The 17,758-nt window shown below is 42.3% G+C and overlaps 4 protein-coding genes across 4 annotated transcripts; 2 read left to right on the forward strand and 2 right to left on the reverse strand.

Moving 5' to 3' along the window:
* Window positions 1-686: 686 nt before the first annotated feature.
* On the forward strand, window positions 687-2,110 carry LOC111066120 (putative protein TPRXL). The gene has a single exon (XM_022354571.2). It carries the CDS (start codon window positions 856-858, stop codon window positions 1,759-1,761), a length of 906 nt encoding a protein of 301 aa, XP_022210263.2. The 5' UTR covers window positions 687-855; the 3' UTR covers window positions 1,762-2,110.
* A 1,129-nt stretch (window positions 2,111-3,239) lies between these two features.
* Window positions 3,240-5,980, reverse strand: LOC111066110 (serine/threonine-protein phosphatase alpha-1 isoform). The gene is made up of 5 exons (XM_022354562.2): window positions 5,531-5,980; window positions 5,121-5,469; window positions 4,759-5,044; window positions 4,549-4,696; window positions 3,240-4,303 (listed from the first exon to the last, which is right to left on the reverse strand). The coding sequence occupies exons 1-5, from the start codon at window positions 5,577-5,579 to the stop codon at window positions 4,152-4,154; spliced, it is 984 nt and encodes a 327-aa protein (XP_022210254.1). The 5' UTR covers window positions 5,580-5,980; the 3' UTR covers window positions 3,240-4,151.
* Window positions 5,981-6,367: 387 nt separating this feature from the next.
* LOC111066391 lies at window positions 6,368-9,319 on the reverse strand. Its single transcript, XM_022354957.2, has 5 exons — window positions 8,981-9,319; window positions 8,127-8,917; window positions 7,290-8,059; window positions 7,074-7,230; window positions 6,368-7,009 (listed from the first exon to the last, which is right to left on the reverse strand). The coding sequence occupies exons 1-5, from the start codon at window positions 9,072-9,074 to the stop codon at window positions 6,572-6,574; spliced, it is 2,250 nt and encodes a 749-aa protein (XP_022210649.1). The 5' UTR covers window positions 9,075-9,319; the 3' UTR covers window positions 6,368-6,571.
* A 669-nt stretch (window positions 9,320-9,988) lies between these two features.
* LOC111066416 (acetylcholine receptor subunit beta-like 2) lies at window positions 9,989-16,655 on the forward strand. Its single transcript, XM_022355005.2, has 11 exons — window positions 9,989-10,187; window positions 10,450-10,643; window positions 10,700-10,828; window positions 10,888-11,073; window positions 11,132-11,264; window positions 11,329-11,456; window positions 13,867-14,042; window positions 14,133-14,285; window positions 14,376-14,455; window positions 15,614-15,720; window positions 16,237-16,655. The coding sequence occupies exons 1-11, from the start codon at window positions 10,130-10,132 to the stop codon at window positions 16,450-16,452; spliced, it is 1,560 nt and encodes a 519-aa protein (XP_022210697.1). The 5' UTR covers window positions 9,989-10,129; the 3' UTR covers window positions 16,453-16,655.
* Window positions 16,656-17,758: the final 1,103 nt, after the last annotated feature.

Below are 17,758 nucleotides of genomic sequence, written 5' to 3' on the forward strand. Positions count from 1 at the left end.
ATTTTTAAATTACGATATTTTAAAGTCAACCAAACTCTTTGCATATTTTGTGGAAATTTTATTAAAATTATGAGCTCTTTATTAGAGATTTATGAGCGATAAATATTAGTTTATTACTGCCTGGTTAATGCGATAAATCGTTTAACTTTAAGCAGCATTTTGGTCTGCTGTTTCCTGCCAAATTAATTTTTAAAATTTATAATCTCTAAAAATCATAGAAAAATATTGTTGGTTATTTTGCATACATTAATCTGGTGCACTGATCTGTTAAATTTAGTAAATGTTTAAAATGTTACTCAAACTTTTTTTATGCTTCTAAAATATTAAGAAATAATTATTATCAATTATTATTATTATTATAAATTATTATCATTATTATTAATTATTATTATTAATTATTAATAGTTTCAGAAGATCCCCCAAAGGGCTGGCTAGATCACACAAACCAATTAGTGGGAAAATCAAGTTTGTTGCTTGAGTCTTTCGTTTGGCCAGCAAATTCTTTTGTGTCTAGTACCCAAAAACAAAAACGGCCCAAGGACCGCGAGCATGTGTCTATGGAAACTGTTGCAATTGTTGTTCAAATATAAACAAATGATGCGTACGTGTGCGTGTGTGTGTGTGTGTGTGAGCCGGCTAACGGTAAGCCTGTGTATGGCCTGATGATTGGTGATAAAGTGCCGAGTTTCTTTGGGCACCCAGCAGGCACATGTGAGCAAACCGGTCCGCTGTGGCGATGGCGGTGGCAGTCGTCTCTTAACATTCTGTGAGCACGCAATCCGAGTGGAGCAGAGCCACACGCCATCTACCATAGAGAGAGATATTTCCCAACCCAAAACCCAACCGAAAAACCTAATGCATCGCTGCTACTGCGGCGGGAACTTTGGAGCTGGCAGTGCGATGAGATCATCTGTGGTGCAGTCGCAGTCGCAGCCACAGCGTCCACGTGGCGATCTCATGTCGGTGGCGTCTTCATCCAGGCAGAGTACAAGACCCACGCAGTTTGTGAGGAGGCCGAGCCTCAAGTCGAATGGGCCAGGACTGGGCTTGGGTCACTCCAGCACCGGGCTGAGCAACGAGTTTAGTCGACGCAACTCCACAGCCGCCTCGGTGAGTCATTGCTCCAGCTGCAGCTGCAGCTCCTCCCAGCAACGGCAGCAGAGTCGGGCCAAGGTTCTACGATGGGGCTGGGAGCGAACAGGAGGTGTCAACAGCAACACCAACACCACCACCAGCAGCAGCGGCAATAGCAATAGCAGCTCCCCTCAGTACACGGACAATCGACGTTTCTATGAGCAGAGCGCATGCGTCGCCAGTCGCCAGCCGAGCCAAGGTCAGGGTCAGGTTCAGGTTCAAAGTGGCAACTCGACAGCGTCATCGTCATCAGCGTCACCCCATCAGCCCACATCAATGCTACACTACAGCCACAACAACGAGCTGCAGCAGCTGCAGGCACTCCAAAAGTTTCGATTGATGAACGCCAGCCAATGCTTCAGCGATGTGCGTCGGGATGAGCTCAGACTGCAGCAGGCCTACGAAAAACTAGAGCGGAGCAATGCCAACACGGACAAGTGGCACAAGGACCGCGATAACGAGGCCAATAGGCAGCAGCAATTGAACAGCACCACAACAACAACAACGCCCTACGCCCTGCGCCAAAAGATGCTGCAGTTGCGGCTGCAGGCGGATGAAAAGCAGGGCAGAGGCACGGGTGCCACGTGTGCACCACTGGGCAGGAGCTGCGCACTGCGATATAATTGATTCAGGGTTAAATCTTAAGTTTACGAATTACTATAGCTATTAATGGAAAATAAAAGCCTCTTAAAGGTTGAGGTGGAAAATAAATACGATTATAATCTAATTAAAATTAGACCCAAGAAAATCGGTCACTTTTAGCTAGAAATCTGAGCATGAAAATAATCTTTTATAGGTACATTACGGAAATCCCTTGCTAAACAAATTAATAGAGAAAAAAAACCTGGCAGTTAACAAGTTTCTCGTAGGAAAGTTTAAGATATACCCGTAGATTATGGGTATTTTCTTCACTCAAAGATATTGTACTCCGGCTTGTCTGAGTAATCAAATCTAAGCAAATAAATGGTTTAAACCTTATAGTAAGTTATTTAATAATAATAATAATAATAATAAATTTGTGTCCTCATTTTGAGATCCAATTAAAACCACATAATTTTTATTATTTTTTTTTTATTGCTAGTATGTATTTCCTTTTTCTTTTTAATAAAACAGTGCTATTTTGTTACAAGTGCTTCGTCATTGAGTTCTTTTTTTTTGTTAATTTTTTTTTAATGATTTTTTTGTTTTTGTTATACTCATTTTGTCTTTTCCAATTTTTCCGTTTTGAAATAAATTTACGATATTACTTTATAGATTTCTTATGTCTTGTCTTGTGTTGTGTTGAAAACAGCCGATGGATGTCAATATTTGATCTTGATATTACGAGTACAAACATACATACAAACATACAGACATACATATGTATATGCGTGTAAATATACATGGAATTCGTTACAACATTGAACAGAGTACTGGAGTGTGATTTAGACGAGGATTCAAATTCGCTTTGGGTTACGCGATTGGTGGTTGCCATTTGGATTAGTTGGGTTGTCGGGCGGGGGATTATACAAACGAAACCATTTTGGGAGGGGCGGGGAAGAGGTAATGTACGTCAGGTTCGCGTCGCGTTTTGCATCGGCTGGGCGTAATACTTGGATGCGGATTTGATGTGCCGGCCTTTAGCACTAGAATGTTCTGACTGTAATCGTAATACAAAATGCACAAAGTATACAAAATACTTATACGACAGAGTGTGTGTGTGTGTGCCTGCTGCTCGGCTTACAATAATTATATTATTTTTGTGAATTTTTTATTTTTAGGTATTTTCCATGCATTTAATTTGCGTGTTTTCCAAACGCTGGAGATAGGTGTTACAGGGATAGAGGGGGATAGGGGAGATAGAGTAACATTATCTGCCGCGTCGCTGACATCAGCAGAGGGCACACAGTGCCTCTCAAAAGTATGCGCCTTAACTAACAGTGCTTCAAGAAGCCTTTTTTGATATTTTTTTTTTTTTGGTTTTTTTGTTGTCTTTTTTAATTTTTAGTTTGGGTGTGGGAAAACATGTAAAATTCATTTGTGTTTTCATCAATTGATTTAGGGTGTGTGTGTTGTGTTTGTGTGGGAGTGTGTGTTGGTTAACGCAAATAGTTTTAAAAAAAATATACACAATGTTTGTTTATTTTAATATTTTTGGTGTAAACAATTGAAACTTATGTAGATTGCAACTAAAAAAAATTGCTTCCTCACTTTGTTTTTTAAAACTAAGTAAACATGTAGTATATGATGTAGAGTTTTTCTAAGACAATATTACAAAAATATATAGATAGATATAGATTCGTGCTTTCGAGTACATATGTAATATGTAGTTTGGCTCGCACACACATATTTAAAAGCATATTCCCCGTACAGAGCTAACATTCGTTTTGCTAGATAGAAAAGTAATATAAAAAAAAACATACAAAGGTGTGAAGGATAGTAGTAGAAAGACGATAGAAAAAATTCTTTGCGAGATATATAAAAAATGCGAAATAAAATACAACTGGTGCGTGCACTCTATGTACCTACTGTATACCGTGTGTACCTGTGCTATGCATGGTGTTTGTTTGTGTTTGTGTGTGTTTGTTGCTTTTGCTTTTTTGCGAAAAGGGAAAAAAACTATAACACAATTAATACATTATAGGAGATACAAATATTCATTCCTCCATCATTGCCTTGCCTTTTGCTTATGCAGTGTCTTACACTACCATTAGTTTGAACTAAAGTGTCTCTCGATTTGTGTGGTTTAATTTTTTTAGTTTCGATTTTCGTTTTGTTGTTGTTTTGTTTTTCGTTTTTCAAATGAAAAATAGGCTAATTTGTATAGATTCATATACCCCATATAACGTTGCTCACGATTCGATTCGATTACACATCCATATATATATATATTCGATAAAAACAAACTCTTTGCGCTTCCAGTTCTGGACTCGTTCTGCCTTTCCTTTTTACCCATCCCACCACCACCCAATGCTCTTGCGAGTTGGGTTGTGTGTTGGCCGTCTCTATTGTGCAGTGTGCTCGTGCGGCGTGGCTGCTTATTTTTTCTTGTTTTTATTGTTGGCGCCACGGGGCGGTGTCAGAGGACGACCCGAACTGCCGAAATTGGGATACACAAAGCGTCGCTTATCGGCGGGTTTTAATATCTGAAAGGAGCACATCAGCGTGTCATCAACGGACATCATGGCACCTGAAATAAAAAAAACACACAGAAATTTGTTCAATCAATCCCCTGCTAATGCATGCAATCAAATGCGCAGTAGGTCGTTTCAGATTTCAGCTTTCACTTGTCTGTGACTATCTCTGGGATCAGCGATAACCCTGTGTGATGCGTCTTCTCCACACAAGTTTACTCTCCCAACACAACAAGCCGATAAGATTATCGCGGACTAAAGTCCCTGCACACACGCGCGTCAATTGTCAATCAAGACTCACCCGCATTGTCGAATTCCCCGCAATAGTTGGGCGCCGAGAAGAGCGTGACCAGCTGCCGCTTGGCAAAGAACTCGTAGCCATCCTCCACCACCTGATGGGCACGACAGATGAGGTCGAACTCGTGCTTCTGTAGAAATTTACCCACAACCTAAAGGAAGGCAGGACATTCGTTAGCATTTGATGCACACTCATGGTGGACTTGCAACTTACCTCCGCTCCAAATGTGAAGCTTACACCGCGATCATTCTCGCCCCAGCCCATGGTATCCTTGTCTGGATCGGACCACAACAGATCGCACAGTAGGCCCTGATCGGGCACATCTGTGGGACGCATTATGCGACGGATTTGCTCCATCGAGGACAGGTCCGGACTGAGGCCGCCATGACAGCAGAATATCTTCTCATCGACAATGGCCGCCACGGGCAGGCAGTTGAAGCAGTCTGTGAAAGTTTTCCACAGCTTGATGGTGTAACGCCGCTTGCACTCGTCGTAAAACCTGTCATCAGATCAATTAGATGAGTTTATGCCTGCGATAATGCAAATGTTATTGCGCCTGGCGGTCTGGGGCTCACCCGTAGATGCGGTTGATGCTGGCGCACTCGTGATTGCCGCGCAACAAGAAAAAGTTCTCCGAATATTTTATCTTATATGCCAATAGGAGGCATATCGTCTCCAGGGACTGCTTGCCGCGATCCACATAGTCGCCCAGAAACAGATAGTTGGACTCTGGCGGAAATCCTCCGTACTCGAACAGACGCAAGAGGTCGTAGTACTGCCCGTGTATGTCGCCACAGATCTTCAGCGGTGCCTCCAGTTCCAGCAGAATGGGCTGTGACAGAAATATCTCCCGCGACTTTAGGCACAAACTGCGGATCTCGCTCTCCGACAGCTGTACATTTTTACCCGGACGTGCTCCGCGCACTACAGTAAAGGAATATGTAAATCAATCATCAGCAGTGGAAAGGAGCGGGCCACCACTTACCCTCCAGCAGACGCGAGATAATACTGTCGATATTCATAATATCTGACATGATTCGGCTTTGTTTTGTCTCCCTTTATCAGTGTTCACCTGCTGCTGTTGTGTACCACTCTCACTCCGTTGCCCTATATGCCCGTTTTGCCTTATGTATTTTCGGTATACGTTATGTATGTTATTTCATCGATGGCTGATGGTCGACGAGGCCGAATGGGGGGCGATGGTGGGGGACGACGTACGAAGGTGCGTGTGTGTGGGTGTGTGCGCGTGTGTTGGCTGGTATTCGCAGTGGGTTAAGGTACTTTTAAGCAATGCCTCTGCCTCAGGTGCTGAGCTCATGTACGTTTTTCCCTATTCACTGGTTTTCCTCTTGCTCCGCAGCCTATTTATTCCATTTAATGCACGTTAATTCGCGACGAAATTTTTTCATATTTATTAGAGGTGTCAAACCATCGAGGGCACTATCGATCATTATTTAAGCCCGATACTATTACGATAGTATCGATTGTTTTTTTCAAAACATTCAACGTTGATATTCCTCGAATTTGATATTCCGTTTAATATTACTAAGTAGTTGGCCTTTTCAGCCTTAAACAAATAATTTTATCCGATAGATACATCAATTTTGTTCAGGATTGGCTAGTTTTGAGAACTCTTTGTCATTGGATTGTTTACATATTAAGGTTCAAACAAAAACAACTTAAAACGAATGTGACGTCGTATTGTGGCGCTGCCAGACTCGTGCAATTCGTAGTTTCGGGCTGCTTTTCTACCCGGTTCATTACCGATTCGCTTTGAACCGATCTGGCAGCCCTAACAAAAAAAGTAGGCAAAAAAGAAGAAGAAGATACATTTTCCACAAATAGGAAGAAGAATAAAAATTTTCCACAAATAGGAAGAAGAAGAAAAATCTGCTCGTAAGGTTGCCAGATCGTTCATAAAAGTTGTAAAGCTATGAAGTTTTTCAGCACTGCTCGCGATGTTGCCAGATTGTTCATAAAAGTTGCACCGCTTGGCGCTCGTTTTCTTGTTGAAATTTATTTAAGCTTACTTTAAATCGTCTTCACTATCGTTTAAGCCTTTGCCATTCCCCATCGTATTGAACATTACTCGTTTTCGCGGCAGAGGCACTGGCCTGGCACTCAAAGAAGACTTGCCTGCCATACGGGGCGCAGCAATGGCTGCGGGCTTCACCAGAATTTCCTCCAAACGGGCTTTGAAATCGTCATCGACGTTCCGCTGTGGACTGGAACTACGTGATTCGGACTGCTCGCTCATCTCCGACCGGTCATCCTCATCGTGGGAGGTGTGGTCTGCCGAATCATGATCCTGCATTAAGGTTGATCTACGTTTGGGCGCTTCAATCGGCTGCAATGGCGTTGTGTGCTTCAGCAGCTCCTTGGCGCGTTGCGGCATCTGTGCGGAGCAGAGCTTCTCCACAAACTTGCGTATGCGATTGCGAGTGGCATAGAACTGCGGATATTGCTGGAAGGGTTTAACATTTACATACATTAACTCCCATTGCTTTAAGTGTCCTAATCGAGCCTACCAATTTCAGTTTGTTGCGCTGTTCCGTCAGTTCGCCATTGATTCGCTTCATGGTCGTGTTGGATATAGTCTTGGACTTCATGTCGAAGCTATGGGAGCTCATCTTCCGGATGACCAGCTTGCGGGCATCCTTGCGGGTCAGCGGTTTCAGTGGACTCCTGCGAGAAGGCAAGGAAAATGTAGCAGGAAATATGGGGAAAACGGACCTTCAACTCACTTCACTCTCGCTAGAGGCCTACTGGATGCTGCCTTGTGGACCTGCCGCGACGGCTCCGCATCGGAAGTCGACGTTTCACTGCCGTCATCCGAAAGGGTCTGCTCTGAATCCACGTCCACTACCTGTGCATCCTCCTGGCTGAGGCTCTCATCGATGTCTGTGGTTTCCCTCGCCTCTGGGTTACTGGCAGCCGGCTCGTTGGCGGGTTTCGTGTACGTTGGATGGCTGCTCGAGCTGCTGCCACTTGGATGCTCATTGATTTGCACTTGGACTTCCACTGGAGGCGGAGCCGGGGACTTTTCACGCGGCACCGGCACCTGCACCTCAATGGGGTAAGTGTCATCGTCTGCTTTGTTCTTAAGAAATTCGCTTTCCACTTGCTTTCGGATGCGCTCCGCACTCGTTTCTTCCTTGCGGCTCACAGGCTTGGGTATCTTCGAAGTGCCTGTAGAGTGGAGAGTAGCAGTAGCCACCGGCTGCGGCTTGGGGGCCTCCTTGCGCACTCTCAGCTGCTTGAGCTCACGTTCCAGGGCCTGCAGCTTATCATTGTAGCCGGTCTCCAGATGGGTAACCACTTCCTCCAGCTTATTGGCACTGATCTTGCCAATCTCCGTCACCTTATCGGTGAGAATGCGTTCCAAATCTTCCAGACGAGGTGAGGGCGTGACCATATGGCCCTCCAGAGGAGGCGTCGCTGTGTTGTTGCTGCTGCTGGTCTTCTTTGACTGCTCGAGGGCATGGCTAAGACCTTCCAGCTTCTGATTGATATCCTAGGGGAGTAATAACGAGAGATATGTACTTGGAATAGGTAAGAATGGTGACCATTTCAGAACCTACCAGAATGAACTGTTCGTTGCTTTGCTTGAGCTGCGTTTGCCACACCTCAAAGTTGCTCAAACGCTCCGCCAGGCCATGCAGCTGCTCCTTGCGCTCGCTGGCCTCACTCTCCAGCGCCACGCTGTTCTGCTCGTCCTTCTCTTTGGCCTCGGTCAGATTGCTTTGTATGCCCACATTGCGCTGATCCTTGCGTGGACTCGGCCGCTTGGAACCACTGCTGCGCTCCTTGATGTTCCGCTCGGCAGCATTGAGACGCTCCTTCAGCTGCTTGATCTCCAGCTCCATTTTGATGGTATTGATCAGGTTCATGTCGTTGTCCTTGTCCTTGGCATTGGCATTGGCGTTGCTCTGAGCTGCACCGAGGCTGGGGGGCGTGCCCACGCGATGCTTGCGCCCAATGTGAATGTTGAGGGCGTCGTTGCTGATGAAGTTCTTGGTGCACAGGTGACAGGGATAGACCACCTCGCGTATGGCCTCGATTTCGGTGATTCGCTTGTGCAGCTGCATCACCTCGTTGTTGGACTCCGCCAGAGATTTGCGCAGATTGGCTATTTCCTGCTGGGAGATCTCATGTGCCTCGCGCAGATCCGTCGCACACTCATCCAGGTAGGTCCGACAACAGACGAGATACTGGATGGCATACTGCGACATCACAAAGTACTTGGCTATGCCGCTGTCCAGGATGTGTGTCTCCAGCACAGTGCCCAGTGGCGCCTCCGCCAAGTGCTGCAGTGCCTTGTCAACCAGCTCGAAGTTTTGCTCCCTCAGTATCCGTTCCGTCTCATAGGAACCTTTACGCAAAAACATTATTCAGCTTTGTATTCCATTGTGATTGTGATTAGCCTTTCAGTTACCCATTAAACGCCAGTCCAAGGGCCCATCGCGATAGAGGCGCAGCTTGAAGCCCGCTTCCCTCACCATCTGCGGATAGTTGCTCTTGTAGCCCATAGAGACTTTCGATTTCAGGTAACTTTTGGTTTACTTTCGTTTTTTTGCTACTGTTTGTTGTGAGCATTCGCCACTGACTGCACCTGAAACTTATTGTTTGTGCCAATTCCAGCTCTCAGGACTTCTTCCCCTATTTTCGTTTCAGGTTTTCGTTGTCAAAGTAATGCCCGTTGCCTTGACGACACCCGTTGACAGTGACAGTTGGGGTTGGGTCTGTCCTGTGGTTGCGAACTTGGCTAAGACGCTCGTTTCGGACTGTACGAAGCAGATGCACTTTAATTGTATGTATGTAAGAACTTGGTAGTAAGAAAGCATTAATTCGCCTTGTTAATCTATTTCCACGTTGCAACTTACAGTCTGGGTATTCCTGAAAATGATTTTGATTAACTTTGGTTTAATTTAAATCAAATCTAGTTATCGATAGGTTTATTTCTGGCATATGTAAATTTTTTTTTCATTATAAAACGCATATAATCCACATATTAATGTGCAATTCGCGAAAATCCCTTATATGTTGTGAAGTTCCAGTGCAACCCTGCAGAAAGGCAGGACGGCAATTAGGCTACAATCAATCCGCAATCAACATCTTCAACAGGCTATTAAATTCTACCTCAAATATACTCAAAATGCGTCAGAAAATATACAGAAAATATTAGAAATTATGAATACCTATGTATAATAATTATAATATGTATTATAATAATATTATAATAACTATTATAATTATAAGCCCAATGTATTTCTACTGCATTTTTTTTTGTAGTTAATTTTTATGTATTTAATCTGCTCAAATCGAATATCTGTTGCAGGAAATTGGCGCCAAGCACAAAGTGCACCCACAATTGGTACAGCAATCGCTGAGCGCCATTTGACAGCTATCAAGCATCCTCCACCCTAGCGCATCTGTCAGAATCCAAACCTCAGTTGCGATTTAACTCTCAGAGCGTGAGGTTGTGTGAACTGCGAGGAGCTAACAAGATGCTACAAAATTAAATAGACACAATTAATTTGTGAGCAAATATTCGACACTTAAGTGGATAGAAACACAGCGGAGAATGTGGCACTGGAGTTTGCTGTGTGTTTGCCTATTGGTGCCATTGGCCAGCTCAACGGGTAAGCCATGAAACGATGTGTATCAGTCTAAGAAAAATCTGTGAAAATTCCGATACCATGATGCTGTATCCCGAGAGTCTTAGGCAGCTGTCAGAAGGCTGCGCCCACTGAGAGCCAAAGAGGCAACCAAAGAGCGCGAGAGCAGCGTCTGCGCACAAATTTGTTTTGGGAAATTTCGAGAAAGTTTGGGAAAAGATTTTTGCTTTGTTTTGGGAAATTAATTCGTGACCCTTCCACATTTCTTCTGTCCCCGTTGTCACAGCTCCCGTGAGTTTTGAGGCCAATCCGGACACCAAGCGCCTGTACGATGACTTGCTGAGCAACTACAATCGTTTGATACGTCCCGTTGTGAACAACACGGAGACCCTGACGGTTTGGCTAGGTCTGAAGCTGTCCCAGCTGATTGAGGTGAACCTCAAGAATCAGGTGATGACCACCAATCTGTGGGTGAAACAGGTAAGCATTAAAAGGCAGTCAAAGCAGAGTTTCTAATGTTTCTAATGTTCTGTTAGCGCTGGTTCGACTATAAGTTACGTTGGGATCCCGAGGAGTATGGAGGTGTAGAGCAGCTTTATGTGCCCTCGGAGCACATTTGGGTGCCCGACATTGTGCTCTACAACAATTGGGATGGCAATTATGAGGTGAGTGCGAAAAAACATTCCTATGCCTGTCACTAATCGCACTTTTCGCTTACTTTTAGGTCACTCTGATGACCAAGGCCACGCTAAAGTACACTGGTGAAGTGTTCTGGGAGCCGCCTGCCATTTACAAGTCTTCCTGCGAAATGAATGTCGAATATTTCCCATACGATGAACAAATTTGCTTCATGAAATTTGGTTCATGGACCTACAATGGAGCCCAAGTGGACCTCAAGCATCTAGATCAGGTTAGCATCGCTCGCTGAGTGCAGAAATTCTAAAATATTTCATCAATTTATTTATTAGATACCCGGCAGTAATCTAGTTCAAGTGGGCATTGATCTAACCGAGTTCTATTTGTCTGTGGAGTGGGATATATTGGAGGTGCCAGCTACCAAAAATGAGGAATACTATCCGGATACACTGGAGCCCTTTTCAGGTGAGTTCTGCTTTATTTGACTGAATAATTCATTCAAATTCATTCATTGGCGTTTCTGACACAGATATAACCTTCAAGTTGACCATGCGGCGTAAGACTTTATTCTATACTGTCAATCTGATTGTGCCCTGTGTGGCTCTGACATTCCTCACGGTGTTGGTGTTCTATTTGCCAAGCGATTCCGGCGAGAAGGTAACGGAGAAGGAAATGTCAAAATCTTTAATCAGTTTAAACTGAGTCTGAATTTAATATATCTCAGCATGTGGCATGAATTTATCTAATGTAAAAATGTTAGTTAGAAATTTTTGCACTCGAAGTAGAATAGTTTTTTATTTTTAAATTTATTTTATGAGATCTAACAAAACAAATCCACTATTTAACACTGATTTTTAAGCACTTACGTATTTCATCCAATTATTTCCATCCAGCAAAAAAATACTATTTATCTGCTACACTCTGAGAAACGAAACCTCAACCTCAATACTTTAGATAAGCTATCTCCTATCTGCCTCTCTATCTAACTCATATGCACAATATCGGAATACTTTCAATAGCTTTAACTCTCACTATAAATCCTTCCAAGTCCTTCAAGCTATCTCTTAAAGCTGAGCTCTTGCACTCAGGACTCAAAAACACTTAAACTGTAAATTGGCTTTCCAAAGAAACTCGAAAACGAATTCTAAAACAAAAAACAAAAAAACCTAACAAAATCGTATCCGAGTAGAGCTCAACTTGCACTTCCTGCTCTTCCTAAACTATGACTAAACTTTTTCCTACTTTATATTCAAATTCTTAACTCTAATAGTTGTTCCTTAATTCTATATGATAGTCCTTAATGCTATCCATTAACTTATTAAACTCTGAAACCGCAGCAGCGTCGCTGAGGCCCTCTGCATTCATCCCAAGCAGCACACATATAACCGACGCCCCATATATGTAGATAGTGTATCACTTATCGAATATATATGCCACCCATTTTGCGTTGAATATCATTTGTGCTGTCTCCTGAGTAGTGAAATCTCATAACGTAAATTTTCATCGATTTGATACCAATGCTCCAACACGATATTCATATCGAAACGAAACGAATCGAATTGAATCGTATTCAGTATGTCAAAAAGCCACTCTCAAAATTCTCCCATTACGCGTATCTGGAATAAAGCAGCGCACTCTCCCACACACAGTCACACTCACTCACACACACATATAGGACACCTGCATACAGCACACGTACTCATACAAATACTCACACTACTCACTACTCACATAGCGACACGTAACAAACACGTAAAGGACTCGTGCAGTTTGTTGTTGTTCTCGTATTCTTGTTGTCGTTGCCTTAGTGTTTGCTCGTTCATTCGTATCGCTCGCTTGCCTCCAGTACCAGTAACTGTACTAGTAACTGCTTCGCCATGGATAGTGATATTCGTACATGAACCAGATACAAAATCAATCATATTAATCGTACAAAATAAGTTAACATAATGGGTTTATATCACTGCCAGAGCTGTGAAAATTCTGAGGCCATTCAGATTATTTCTTTAGCATTTGAGGACTCAGGGAAAGCTCTGTTAAATAAAGAAAGGGTTAATATAGTCCATAGGTTTAACGACTTTGGCATCTAATATTTGTTTAGGGTAACTGAAATACTTCTAAAACAAACACATATGTATGTACCTCAATCGAGACTGCAATACACAGCAAGGTGTCCAACTATGACATGGTTAGATGAACAGAAACATAACAATTCCGTCTGTGTATTGAAAAAACTCTGCAAAAATATTGATGCTATGCAGACAACATAACATGTGTCAAAATCTAAAATAGATACCGATTTGAAACGTAATGAAAAACATTTTACGGTCTTTATTTCCCTGTTGATAGTTACAATGTAATTTATTGTGATTGATGGAACAATTTTTCATAGGATACATGAAAACTTTACGCAGCCAGAGATAAGCTCTACAAGATGCGCGTTGCTTTAGCTTGATCTATGTCCTGTACTCCAAACACACACACACACACACACACACACTTATACCCACCCATACCTGTAAACAGAAAGTTCACGTGTAAACGTAGTGAAATGCGCTTTGTTGCTTTGATTTTTTTTTGTTTTGTTTGGTTTTGTTTTGTTTTGGTGTTGATTGTTTTCGTGTAAACTTGAAATGATTGATGGATGTAATTGTAGGGTCGTGGCTAAGGGTCATAGTCGTCACGTGGAGCGTGTGTCTCGCCCTGTGCTTCTTCGTGGGTCCTTGGCTTGCTTACAGCAGTCCTTGCGCATATTTTTTGATTATATTTTATAGGAAAAGAGTTTGTTTTTTTTATTTTGTTTCATTTTTAGTTGTTGAGTGAGCAAATTGTGTTCTATTAGTAATCGATATGCAATTGCTTTAGTTAATTAAACAAATTATGATATTTGTTGTTTTTATGTTTCGTTGCTGTTCTGTGCTCTTTGTTGTTGTTGGTTGATTGTTCGTTTGATTGTTTGATGGGTTTGTGGGGCCGCTGATGCGAGCATAGAGCTTCGACTGATCAGCGGCCCACGGGGGCTGGCAATATCGAAACGAAGACATTGTGTACGAAATTTCGTTGGCAGGTTACGTTATGTATTTCAATACTCGTGTCGTTGACCGTGTTCTTCTTGCTATTGGCCGAAATTATTCCGCCAACCTCGTTGGCTGTGCCCCTGCTGGGCAAGTATCTGCTCTTTACCATGATACTCGTCTCCCTGTCCGTGTGGACAACCGTCTGTGTGCTCAATATACACTTCAGGTGAGTCAATTATTGTCCAAGCTCCCCAAGCCCCCCGGGGGGGCGGGGGACTCGTTGCTCGTTGGCCCAGCTAATTGCCATCCGGCACAGATCTCCCTCGACGCACAATATGTCGCCGATGGTGCGGAAGATGTTCCTGCACTTTATGCCAAAGCTGATGATGATGCGGCGTACACAGTACACACTGCCCGACTACGATGACTCCACGCCCAGCAATGGCTACACCAACGAGATCGATGTGCGGTAAGTTCAGAGTTCTCTTCGCCAAATTGAAAGCAAACACTAGACTTGGCAGCTTTTGCTCCGTTTCCATATTTCCTTTGCCTTTTGCAGTGACAGCATCAGCGACTTTCCCAGCGAGTTTAAGGACAGCCAGGATGGCGCTTACGATAATGGCATGCAGAACTCTGTGGGTGAGTGAGTGTGTGTGGTGCGGCGATATCTAGCCATAAAATACACAAATATTTTGCAAACCCGCGAGCCCCAAAAATTGAAATGACAAAAAAAAAAAAAGAACTAAGCAAATAATGCAATAAAATGAGGCAAAATCCCATGGGAAAAAATGTGAGAATGATGCGACGCTTTGATGACAAATAAAGCTTACGCGGTCCAAAGGCAAACAAGGACAGTGGCAGTGGCACAGTCAGTGTGGGGAAACTCCTCAACTGATTTATGGTTTTCGCAATCACATTCATGTCAGCTTATACCCCTTTTGGCTGGGTCCTACGCCACTGGCACTGAGTGGTTGCCATGTTTGTTGTTTATGAGCAAGTGTGTCTGCGTACAGGATCATAAAACGAGCCAAGCGAAAACAAAAAACGCTGCAATCGACATACAAACATACATACATATGTATAAGGGAAGTTTTTTATGAACCTCCCCTGCATAGTGTATAAAATGGCAGACGATGACGACCAGCGACCAGCGACCAATAAACCAATGGAATATGTCACCGAATTTGATGGGATGTTCAGATAAAAAAAAAACAAATTTGTCATTCGAAACAGTTGATCTATAGATCGGTGGATACTGTGCGATTCTTCAGTTTATGAGGATGTTAAAAAACCTTTATGATAAATTTGAAAGCTTTTTTTCCATATGCACCAACATATATTTATTTGACAACTCCTAATCGCAGTTACATTTTCCGAAAAAAAAATTGCTACTATAAATCTGTGTTTATTCTGTATTTAATTTTAAATTTAAGCTTTCGTATCTTTAATGTAGCTTTTGGCCGTCACAAACTAAAGAATATCTATATGTACAAGTAAACAACTCACTCATGCCCAAAAGCATAGATAATCTTTGGTGGGCATAATTAAGTTTTTCTTGTTGGTTTCTGCTGTATTCGATTCGAGTCCCATTGCCTTGAGGCGGTACTCACGTAGGTCAAAATATTTCTTTACTCAAACAGAAAAAACAAACACACACACAAGCACACACACGCATGGTATACATATATCGCTATCCATATTGCCTATGGGGACGCGTATCTACTTGATTCTCACATTTATTTATTATTCCAATATTTTATTTCAATTTTGCGCAATTTCATGGCGGAAACTTGACAGATTCTGACAATGTGATACCGCGCAACTTAACACCCGAAGTGCTGCAGGCATTGCGTGCGGTCAGATTTATTGCGCAGCATATCAAGGATGCCGACAAGGATAACGAGGTGGGTAAACAGCCACCAACCAACGCCACTCCACTCCACTCCCTGGCCCAATATCCCATATCCCATATACCATCAGCATCCACTGCTTCAGCCTCATGCTTATTTTTGTTGCCCATTTTTATTGACGGGACCCACTCCTCGAGAAGCGGATAAGTGTGGGCTTGGGGAGGGAGCATCGTAGAGTCCTTGGTTCACATTGCCCCATTTGCGGCGTCTGGCGGGAGCTTTTTCGCCTCCTTTTTTTTGTATTGTTTATTACCCTTAACTTCGACTTGAATGCATTGGACGGGAGCAGCCGAGTCCCAAATGTGCAGCAAACAATTGTAAAATATTAAATCATAACTTTATATTTTTATTGCGCCTCAAGTTTATTGAGAGGCAGCGGCAGACCGCAAAACAATATTTTATTATCCCTCCAAAAAATATAAAACCAATTTCATTCCCACCCCCCCAAAAATGATACGGCAAATGATATTAAAAAATCTAGTTTTTATTATTTCATTTCCCCGCCGTCAGATTGTGGAGGACTGGAAATTCGTTTCGATGGTGCTGGATCGTTTCTTCTTGTGGCTCTTCACGCTGTCCTGCGTGTTTGGGACCTTGGCCATCATCTGCCAGTCACCGTCGCTGTATGACACCCGCACGCCCATCGACCGCCAGCTCAGCGAGATTCCCCTGCGCAAAAACAATTTCATGTTGCCCCCGGACATTGTGCGGCAAGTCCTTACCTAATTGGGGTCCAAAGATCATGCACAGAGCACGCCTCTGTAATGGAAAATCCACAGCTAAAGTTAACAATTCATGGAAGTGTGCAATCAAATCAAGTTTTCCAATGAATATTGCATCGATTTTGTTTGTTACTAATGTTTAACAATCAGCAATATTATTTTAAACTAAACTAGAAACACAATAAAAATAAACTGATTCTATAATAATACAAAGCCATTTAATTTATTTAGTGTGTTTGGTAACACTACTCAACACGATTTTTCCTCAAGGAACAAAACCAACTTTTTATTAAAGATTTGGGGCTTAGAAATGGTTTGATGATATTTTTTTTTTTTTCTATGGCAGAACTTTTTTTTGCAGAATTTTTTAAATCTGGTATTTTTTTTTTTAGCTTTTTTCAGAGGTAGCGATAGTTTTTTTCACATAACTTTAGTATCTTACGTCTGGTTGTAAAGAACTTTTCTATTTTGAAAAGATAATTAAAACAGCTAGAAGTTAAGCCCAAACACTTTGTGATTACAGCTTACCGTCTGGGAAATATAAAGCATTGAAATGCAAAAATTATGATTTTTGTGCGGTATTTCTTACGAAATTTTGACTTTGAAAACTCAGGAAAAGTCGAAAAAAAATTATATCTTGTGTCCTCTATTTTTTTGTGTATAGGTGCGTTAATTTGGCGTCGTTTAAGGTATCGCTCATTAAAATCTATGGAGAGACTTTGGAGCTAAAATTCGTTAACCAAACCTAAAATATGGAAAAAATGAACAAAAAATACCTTTTTGAAGGCGGCGGGCCCAACTGCCAATTGGGAACAAAGGAGCGCGATCAGGTACCAAATGTACAACCCTTGTTCGTTTGCTTTGTTCCGGATACCGGATTTAAAAAATTCTTCAAAAAAAAGTTCTGCCATAGAAAAAAAACCATAATTCTTTAAAAAATTTTAAATCCCCATATCTATCAGAAAAAGTCGGTTTGGATCCTTGAGGAAAAAAAAAGTTCGATTTTGTCGAGTAGTGTAAGCAAAAGAGTAAATGCGGTGAAGCTTAATTGAAGAATACAATTTACACAACTTGTCTCGCTTAGTTTGAGCAGCTCAACTTTTGTAAATTTTATTTAATAGGTACATATATAAATATATATATTGTGCAGCTGCTATCAGACGTAACCACAATGACATCTGTTCTGGCTCCAACTGATTGTCTGCTGTTAATTTTCAATTAAGAGCTGACTTTTCATAAAAGTTCTTGGCAAAATAAAACGTTTTTTAGGGGGGGCAAGTCTAAGAATAAGTATGGCAAGAAGTTCGCAT

Source organism: Drosophila obscura, unplaced genomic scaffold (genome assembly GCF_018151105.1).
Source record: "Drosophila obscura isolate BZ-5 IFL unplaced genomic scaffold, ASM1815110v1 contig_4, whole genome shotgun sequence".
Lineage (NCBI taxonomy): Eukaryota > Metazoa > Arthropoda > Insecta > Diptera > Drosophilidae > Drosophila > Drosophila obscura.

Coding starts and splice junctions, on each gene's coding strand:
- LOC111066391 (XM_022354957.2), bottom strand. CDS start 9,074: ATGGGCTACAAGAGCAACTATCCGCAGATGGTGAGGGAAGCGGGCTTC. Junction 8,918..8,980: donor CTTGGACTGGCGTTTAATGG/GTAACTGAAAGG, acceptor TTTTGCGTAAAG/GTTCCTATGAGACGGAACGG. Junction 7,010..7,073: donor AGCGCAACAAACTGAAATTG/GTAGGCTCGATT, acceptor AAACCCTTCCAG/CAATATCCGCAGTTCTATGC.
- LOC111066120 (XM_022354571.2), top strand. CDS start 856: ATGCATCGCTGCTACTGCGGCGGGAACTTTGGAGCTGGCAGTGCGATG.
- LOC111066110 (XM_022354562.2), bottom strand. CDS start 5,579: ATGTCAGATATTATGAATATCGACAGTATTATCTCGCGTCTGCTGGAG. Junction 5,045..5,120: donor AGCATCAACCGCATCTACGG/GTGAGCCCCAGA, acceptor ATCTGATGACAG/GTTTTACGACGAGTGCAAGC. Junction 4,304..4,548: donor CGGGGAATTCGACAATGCGG/GTGAGTCTTGAT, acceptor TTTTTATTTCAG/GTGCCATGATGTCCGTTGAT.
- LOC111066416 (XM_022355005.2), top strand. CDS start 10,130: ATGTGGCACTGGAGTTTGCTGTGTGTTTGCCTATTGGTGCCATTGGCC. Junction 11,457..13,866: donor CAAGCGATTCCGGCGAGAAG/GTAACGGAGAAG, acceptor TTTCGTTGGCAG/GTTACGTTATGTATTTCAAT. Junction 15,721..16,236: donor ATGCCGACAAGGATAACGAG/GTGGGTAAACAG, acceptor CCCCGCCGTCAG/ATTGTGGAGGACTGGAAATT.